Source organism: Camarhynchus parvulus, chromosome 19, assembly GCF_901933205.1.
Source record: "Camarhynchus parvulus chromosome 19, STF_HiC, whole genome shotgun sequence".
NCBI lineage: Eukaryota > Metazoa > Chordata > Aves > Passeriformes > Thraupidae > Camarhynchus > Camarhynchus parvulus.
Genome location: NC_044589.1, coordinates 7,406,205 through 7,415,587, shown reverse-complemented (window position 1 = coordinate 7,415,587; position 9,383 = coordinate 7,406,205). Strand labels below are relative to the sequence as shown.

General features: G+C 47.6%; 1 protein-coding gene across 1 annotated transcript; it reads left to right on the top strand.

Moving 5' to 3' along the window:
• Positions 1 to 5,164: 5,164 nt before the first annotated feature.
• On the top strand, positions 5,165 to 8,700 carry TMIGD1 (transmembrane and immunoglobulin domain containing 1). Its single transcript, XM_030962877.1, has 5 exons — positions 5,165 to 5,243; positions 6,148 to 6,426; positions 7,219 to 7,497; positions 8,292 to 8,395; positions 8,668 to 8,700. Exons 1-5 carry the CDS (start codon positions 5,165 to 5,167, stop codon positions 8,698 to 8,700), a joined length of 774 nt encoding a protein of 257 aa, XP_030818737.1.
• Positions 8,701 to 9,383: the final 683 nt, after the last annotated feature.

Sequence of the window (9,383 nt, the reverse complement as noted above, 5' to 3'; positions counted from 1 at the left end):
AGGCCCCAGCTCTCCAGCGCATAAAGCCGGAACACAAACCAGGAGCTGAGGAAGAAGGACGGGACTTTGCCTGGGCACGGTGACAAGTTGTGGGTCGCAGGGCACAAGGTGCTGCTGCTGGTGCCTCCTTCTTCCCCAGTCCTGAGAGAGCTGCCTGCTCAGATCGGACCTCTGGGCATTAAAGACATTCTAACAGTGTGATGTTTGCATTGCACGTGGCTGTGACTGCACAGCCATGAGTACTTTGGGGCCTTCTCCATCAAATTCCCTTTGTGAGGCAGGTGAGATGATAAGGGCTAAGGGCAGGACACCTTACTCTGCAAACATCACTTTGCAGTCCATAAAACAATGGAAGTGTCCATCTCCAACAGCAGTTTCCTTCCAATTCCTGTTTAACTTTTCAGTAGTATCTCATGCACACATCTGCTTCCCAGCTCTGGCATTTCCTGCTGCAGACACAAGCCCCAAGTCTAGCACAAAAAACCTGATTGTCAGGAGAACCATCAGTGGTATGACTCCTTCATCTCATGGCATTCCAGCATCCTTTGTGCAGGAGATCAGATGATGCAAACTTGTGTGTGAGCCAAGCATGGTACGGCATCAGAAAGGCCTCGAGGAAAGGGAGAGTAAATTGGCTTCTCTTCCTTGGGGCTCATCTGGTCTGCACAATCATTAGGAGAGGAACAAGCAGGAAACAGGGGTTATTCATTAAAAAGATACCCCAAATAAAATTAAACTGGAAAAGCCAAAAGACCTTGATTATTGGAATGTTCTTAAACCAAAAAGGAGAAGGAATGTCAAGAGAGAATGTGGCTCTCTTGGAAGAGACCACCATGATATAGCTTTAAGTCCTCAGTCTACAAATGGATTGCTCTGGATTTACCCAGAGTAACTGAGCTCATTTCCCTTTTTAGCTGATAAAAGCCCAGTTGTCTGGAACTCCTGCAGGCCAATTGTAAAAGCAGCATGTGGCAGAGGCTGATGAGTCACCAGCTCATTTGCTCAGCAGCCAGTAACAGCAAACTCTCCACATTTCCTTGGGCCAGCCCAGGAGAGCTCTGACTTCCACATCCCGGAGTGAGCAAATATGCAGGATCTGCCTCCTCCTTCTCTCCCTCCTCCCTTTCCTCTTCCTCTCCCTCCTCCTCCTCATCTCTGCCTTATGCCAGTGCTGTGGCACTCAAAAAGGTGGTTACTCAGGAGCTGGGGCTTTTGCCTCACCACACTCCACAGTGCTTCCAACCATGGAGCAGGAATGTGATTTTCTCCTGAAGATCAGCAGCAAACGGTCCCCCATGAACTGGAAAGATGGAGCAACTCAGTCCTTGCAGATTCCTCACAGAGGGAGTGAGGGATGACCCCACAGCAGGGAAGTTAAAGCTGCTAATATTGTTTGGCAGCACTTCACAAGATCAAATCACCACTTGGTTTTCCAGCAGAGAGCACTTCCAAGAAATCCCACTGGTGATGAAAGTTCCTAGGTAGACAAAAATATCTGAGGTCCAGGCTGTAGAGCAGCCACAGCAGAATAGAGTGTTGAAAGAGAAGCAGCTCTGGGAATTCTGCTCAGGAATGTCCTGTACTTGCCATCAGCATGAAGCAGGCACCAGGTTTAGTATCCTCCTCAGTCATGAGTGTGGCTTCAGCTTTCTACAGGATTTCCTGCCTTTGAGCTCCTGCCAAGGTGATCCCAGGGATCTCAGCCAGTTTCCAGCACTCCCAGGTGACTTTGCTCCCCTTCCGTGGGTGGGTACCCAGCAGGTGGCATCCACGTCCAACACTTGTGCTGGAACCTCACCTCCGTGAGGGCTTCTCTTCCACTTTATTGATCCCAGGGTCTGTTTCTTCATTAATGCCTATTTTCCATTTGAATTTATTTCAAAAATTTCAAAATATTCACTGATTTAGTGTTTCTTTAGTTATTCCTATTCCTTCCCAAAAAGTTCACTCATCATTCCTCTGTGTTCAGTGGCACGGCATGTGAACCTTTATATAAAGATCATCAGGAAATAGATTTACTAACAAAAAAAAAAAAAAACCTCGAGATCTGTCCATCTCACCAGTGAGAAATATGCTGGATCTAGGCTGGGAGAAATCAGGGCACATCACACCTCCATAATGTTTTTAAAAAACATTGGAAAAATAGGCTTTGTGGGCGGGAACAGGAGTGCTGAGTAAGTTCAAGCAGCATTCCCGGACAGCCTCGGTTTCCAGCCCAGTTATCTGGCAAGGAGAGGCACTGGATTTGGTGTTACAGTCATTCCCCAACAATGGAAATGTTGCAAAATATGTAGCACCACATATTAAGATGGGATTAGAAGTGGGGAACCACAAAGAGTAGGAAGACAGGAGCAGCCTTAGAGCAGAGCCTCAGGCACTATTGCAGAAACATGTTTTCTGGAGCAGGATTACAGCCACTTTACAGCCTTTGTTTGCTTGACAAAACCATAGATACAATCCTGGGTTTCCACACGTCTGTGCAGATCCTGCCATGCCTCTGACTCCAGGAGCAACCATCAACCCTCACAACTGCTGAGGATAAATCAAGATCTCATCTGCCAGTGAGAGTGTGGAGGATTAGGAATTGTGCTTCCTGCTCCTGCAGGCACTGATGAAATCCACGCAGAACCCAACTGCTGGGAAGTTTGGAGTTGGAGGTTAAGAGACCTGATGGAAAAAAAATACTTCTGCTCAATCTCTATCATGTTCTAAATCTTCTCTGCTCAGGTTTCTAAGGCTTGGATTACACCCAGGAATAGACTGGTGCTTATTAATTAATTCCTTTGAGGCTGTTCAGAGTCATATTTAACAACAGTGTTATTCTGGGTTTGTCGGTGCAGCGTTGCCATAAGGATGACAAGCAGGAGCTGGTGTGGTGGATTACTGACTCTAGCCCATGGTCTGTCTAATCCAGCCTTGGCAGTGCAGATCCAAGTACCTCAAATGTGAGGGCTGGATCTTTTGCTGTGGAGAGTTATGGAGTTCTTGCCTCCTTGAAGAGGTTCCTCCCAGTCTGAGTCATTAGTGGCTGCTTTGCATTCTGGAACATGAGGTTTGTGTCCCTCCAAAAAACGTAATGGAAAGGTGGAGAACGCAACCCACAAAACTCTAGACCTCAGTAATTAGACACCCACAAGATTAATTACACCCTGTATGAAAAGAAAAGTGTAAAAAGCCATTGCAAAAGTAATTCTTACCTGGTCTAAACAGCTGCCTTTAACTGCCTTTGGCCAGGTAACACCTTGATTTTCTAGTCCCTCTTCCTTCAGCAGATCCAGGACAGTGCCATTGCTCCAGATGAACCTCAGCTCACCTCAGTGCCTGTCATGGACCTGCTGGGACAGAATCTGACCCAGGTCCCAGCTGGTGCTGGGTCTCACATCATAACAAACCGCCCCCCGAACAGCTGTTGCCTGGCAATCTTCTCCCTTACTGTAATTCCTACATTAAAAGAAATACTCCCAAACTCCACCCTTTCCTTCTGTACATCCTCACTTACTCCAAACCATCCCTTCTTCTCCAGAGTCTCAATCAGTGCAGTGCAGTGACCAGAGGGAGCACAGACTTCACTTTCCTGCCCTTGGCTCACGTTGTGGTGGGAGCACATGAGCCACTTCCCAGTCCACTCCTTTGAATCCCTCTCTATTTCAACTCAGCTTAATTCCAAACCACAGGGATAACTTTACTCCTACGAAGAGCATTTGGATTAAAATTTGTACTGGATTGTAAGCCAACATTTAGTTGAATTCTACAAGGACAGGACAGTTTTTTAAAAGGGGACTGAGAGCTCTCTCTTCAAGGGACTTTTGTACACATATACTTTTTTAACCAAGAATGATTCCCTGTTGGTTTTAAGGGTAAACCCATAATCACAGAAAGAATTCTATTAGGAAACACTCAAAGGTGACCCTTGTTTGCAGCAGCCCCACAAATAAGCAGTGCTGTGTGCTCCTGTGCTGTGTGGGCAGGCAGCAGGCCCAGAGCAGGAGCCCTCCCTGCCCATTTCTGTGTCACTGAGCTGGGACACAGTGTCCACAGGCCAAGAAAACACCAAGGACACATCCCAGGCTCCTCCTGCTCGTGAAATGCATTTTATGGCTCTGCTGAGCCCATTCCTGATGAGTGATGTGCCTGCAAGGACACTGGCAGCAGTGACAACACGTTTGGAGGCTGCAAGGACCCCGTGCTTTGTGACCACGTCACCATCACCCTGCTGAGGTGCACAGCAACCTCAGACAGATTTCTACACAGCCAAGTGCTTCAGTTGTGCCCTGGACACACAGCCCACAGCAGAGGGGACAGCAGGGACAGACCCCCTTGCTGTGTGCTGGGGGGTGCCCAGGGCTGAGCCAAGCACACGAGCAGCCTGGGGGTACACACTGGTGAGCAGGACAGTGTCTGTTCTCTCCTCTGCCAACATGCAGTTCAAAGTCTGAATCAGTGAATTTTCTCATTTTCCACTCAAGGGAGGACATGGCAATGGAGCTTTGGGCAGAAATGGAAAAATTGGAGTCTACTCCTGCTCTAGGACAATCTAGGATAAAATCCCTGTGGCTTGAAATAATGCTGTGAGCACACAGAAAGCTGGGGGGAAAAAGGTATTATTTTTGGCTGAAAGTCTTTATGGCTGATGCAGGAACTCTCTCATTAGTTACTCATTGCCTCAGAAAGTCTCATAAAACAGCCAGCAGAGCCCAGCAAATACTTCAGTCTTGTGGGAGCTCAGAAATCCAGGAACTGAACGAGGCCTTGAACCCATTTTATAGACTCACTTCTTACTGAACGATCATAAAATATTAAAATTCAGACCCTATAAATAAGGAAGGGAAAGAAGTGTGCATTTCCCAGCAGAAGCAGCCTCTCCAGAGACTCTTCCCAAGGTAAGTCCAGTGCTACCTGATCCAGAGATGGGTTTCCCTGCCTGACAGGTGATCAGGGACAGCAAACTCATGTAATGGAGATTAGAGACATAAAACCCCCTCGAATCTGCTCTGAACTGGAAAATGCCCTGCAACAATGGACTCAGTTCATTCCCTGGTGACCCTGTGCCTGCTGTGGGGCTCTCCCCGGGGTTCTGATGGCTGCAGGGATTAACCCCTGCGAGCCCTGGGCAGAGGCAGCAGTGCTGTGACCCTCTCTCCAACAGAGCCAGCTGTGCTCCGAGATGGCGCAGAGATGCAGCCCCGCCGTCCCCCACGGAGTGCCCGTCCTTGCTCTTTCCCTCCTGGCATGTGTGGCCACAGGTAAGCAATGGAAAAATCCATCCCGGCTTTGTCCAAGCTCCATCATACCAATTATTGAAACTGCCCAGGGCTAGGTGATGTGCCACAGCAGCATTTTGAGTGTTCTGGAGATCATCCCCAGAGGACTGTCTGAAAACTGACCTCTGATTTGAGAGTAGCAGAGAAGGGAATGGGAAAATGTCAGTGTTTTCCAGCATTATTGCAGCGGGGATGATGAGGCCACAGTTTCCAAACCTGCTCCAAGCAGTGATAAGTGTGATAGGTTTGGCCACCTGGGAACACCTTCAGACAGGGACCTTCTTTATATTCACAGGACCTTAATACCTTTACAATCTGAGCTATATTTTTAATTTATTATTCTATGGCCCAGGCTGCAGTAGCGAGTTCCATCCCATTACAATAATTTATTTCCCATACTGGTTGTTCATTTAGTACGTCCTGATGTTTGTACCTTTGACAAATTGCAGCTCTGCAACCACCAGGATACAGCTGAGGGGATGATTAACTCATTTATACTCCCAAGGGCATCCTGCTCCAACTGAAAAACAGTATCAAACAGTGAGCACAGTGGTGCTGCAGCAGTGATTGGCAGCAGGAGGGTGATGGTGCGGGAATGACCTTTTGCTGGGTGTCACACGGTCAGTTCTGGCTTCAGACATTTTGTTGTCACAGGTCAGGCCTTGTTCTGGCAGTCAGCTGCAAAAGACTGATTTTTATTTTAAATAATTGTGGAGAGAGCTTTGAGATGAAGACAGCTTCTTCCACCTGAAAACAGCTGCTAGATTGAAAACTGAAAGTCTCATCCCTCCTCCAAGGTGGAGGCATGGAGAAGTGAATGTGGCAGCTTTTGTGAGGAGAGTATGGCTCAGGATGCTTAAATGTCCTTGTCCTCCTTCTTCTGCAGGTGTGGAACTGTCTGTAAATAACCACGCTGCTGACTTCACCCTGTCTACAGGGCTCAGCCCTGCCATCTCCCTCTCGTGCCTCGTGCACAACAGCAGCCAGGCTGAGGAGCTGCTCTGGTATCGCGGGGCTGGGCAAGTGGATCTGAAGGATGGGAATAAAGTGAACATCAGCAACATCTGCGTATCCCCAGTCAATGCGTCTGACAACGGGGTCACCTTCACGTGCAGGCTGGCACGGGACAAGGCTGTGCAGGTGTCTGTGACCCTGGATGTGCAGTGTGAGTCGCCATGGTGGATTCCTGTGTGGAATGGCTGGGGTGGGATGGAGTCCTGGGCAGAGCAGCTCTGTCTGGGCGGTGTTTTGCACCCTTGCACGCTGTCTTCACCGAGGAAAAATGCGTTTAGGAGGAGATAACTCATGTGATAAGACACTCCCTTCCCACAGTGGTGCTTATGGCTGATCTAAGGGCTCTTTTATAGGAGTGGGTGGGTACCTTAAGAAAGATCCTCTGGATATGTCCCTGCCTCCACCTAGGTTATTTCCCAAGGATACAAGTCAGGGCAGAGGAAATACTGGAATGAAAGTCTCTGCCAATGATTGCCCTCCTCATTCCCAGAGATCAGGAAAGGCTGCACTACTGTGATCTGTTAGACCACTGAACAAGGAGCACGAGGGATGTGAGAAGGGAAATTATTTTGTGTTAAATGTAGGCATTCTATGAGGTTGGAGCAAGGTGGGGTCAGTCTCTTCTCCCAAGTAAAAAGTGATAAAAGGAAATAGCCTCAAGTTGTACCAGAGGAGGCTTAGATTGGGTATTAAGGAAGATTCCTTTACTGAAAGGGTCATCAAGTCCTAGCACAGGCTGCTCAGGGCAGCAGGGCAGACACCATCCCTGCAGGGATTTAAAAGATGTGTAGACATGGCACATGGGGACATGGTTTTGTGGTGGCTCTGGCAGTGCTGGGTTAATGTCTGGACTCAGCTTGAGAAGGCTTTTCCAACCTAAATGGTTCTGTGATTCTATGAGCAGCATTATTAATGACCTGTTGAACTGCATTCCTGTGAACAGTCCCTCCCCAGCTGAGTGGAGAGGAGACCCTCCAGATGGAAGAAGAGAAAGATGTTACTCTGACCTGCAACTCCAAATCCAACCCTCAAGGCCAAAGCACCTGGTTAAAGGGCAACCAGAGCTTGACCCTGCAGCAAAGTCGCCACAAGCTGTACCAGACCAGTGAGGTCTTTCAGCTCTTCATCAGCAAAGTGCAGAAGTCTGACAACGGGACCTACACCTGCCTGGTGGAATCACGCCTGGGAAATGGGACAAGGGATTTCCACCTCATAGTTAAAGGTAGCAAGGCTGCTGCTGGTTAATGAGCTTTACAAATAACTCTCTGTTCTCTTTTATAATGACAACAATCCGTTTATATTACACAGCGTAAGTGGAGTGTGGTAAATTCCCTGTGTGGATTTCTGAGGGCACAGCAACAGCAAGGAGCTCTCCCTGCACCTGTGCCTGGGACCACAGCACAGGAAGGGCCTCTCCTGCTCTACCTGCTGTTCAAAAGCATTTGGCAAGTGTGACCTGGGGCAGGCTCATCCCACTGCAGCTCTTCCCACGCTGACAGGGCACACTCAAGTGGGGTTTAAAGCACCTCAGGTCTTGCTTGAAGCATCTTACTGTGACCACAGGATTCTGTCATGCCCAAAGAGCTGCTCAAGGCAAGAGAAGTTGTGCTCCAGAGGTGACTCCAGGGGCTGGGTGCTCAGGGCTCAGACTGGTGACACTAAATCACCTCTGTCCAGACCCCTCTCATTTCTGTCCTCCTGGCACAGGGAGGGAAGCAATGTTACCTGTGTCAGTGGTACCTCTGGGCTGCCTTATTTCTGAGCATAACACTGCCAGGGGGATCTTCTTCAGGAGCTGATGTTTCAATCCTTCTTCACTTCACTCAAATACAGGCTCAGCTCCCTCCTCTCCAGGGGACTAACACACAGAGCAGTCTGTGGACAGCAGGGAGAGCAACAGTTAATTCAGCAGTGACAGCTGTGAGAAAAGAAATGTCTTTCCACAGTCCTATGAAATGTTCTGGATTATGTGACTGCACAAATTTCTCACATACCCAACTTCTTCTTTCCTGACAGATAAAAAACCTGTTTTCCCCAAGGAGGCTGTTATTGCTGCTGTTGTGGTGGTTACAATCACAATACTTTTTGGAATTGTGGCTCGAAGAGATAAATTTCTTAAGGTATGGAAAGCTCTGGTTTCATAGGAAAAAAATTAGTATTGTTTGCTGCAGTGCCCTGTTTTTTTCCTACCTTTTCTATTCTATTTCATAATGTTGCTTTTCACTGTTAGAAAACTGCTACAAACTACCTCCTGCTTTAGAATTACCAGTAGATAAATCAAGTATTAGACATTTTATGTGGAAGGCATTATGTACTTGCAAAATTTGTAACAATATCCCCACGTCCAAGAAACGTGAATGATAACAGGACTGCTTTTTTCTTTTCTTTTCAGTGCTTCAAGAAACCAAAAGAAACAGCTCTGTAAGTATTTGACTGCTTATTCACACTTATTCCAAATTAATTCCTTCTTTAAAATTAAGTTCACTCAGTATAATAAACCCACCCTGCTCTTGCTCTGGCTGGTGAACATCAGCCCTGTCCCAGCAGTGAGGGGTCCCTGGGAACAGGACAGGACACAAACAAATCCTGCCCTTCCCTGGCCATCCCAGGGCTCTGGCTACCCCTGTGTGTAACCACTGGAAGGGAAAAAAATCCCTAATGTGATATCCTCAGCCTGCTGGCAGCTTTCTGGAGCCGAACACAGCCCAGATGAATTCAACTTACTTGTGGTTTTCTTTTTTTCTAGGAGGTGATTTTTCATTTCTTGTGTTCATTTTGCTGCAGGTAAAGAATGCCCAGAAAACATCATTTCTAGTGGTCAACCAAAGCCATTGTGTGAGATGATGAGATAAAGCACTGAAACTGGTTTTTTTGGGATCAAGTTTATATGTTTTTTCAAAATATAAGTGGTTCTTTGCATATGTTGACTCTAAGCTGCTGCTTAGAGGGTCAGAACTGTTAGAACTGGTCACTGGGAACCTTTCCTTGGAGCACAATTCAGGTGGGTGGACTGCATGAGGTGATGCCAGCTCTTGCCCTCCAAGCTTATTCCAACAAGGAATGAACGTGCAGTCAGGCATGTGGGTTGTGGATCAGTCTGCAGAGCAA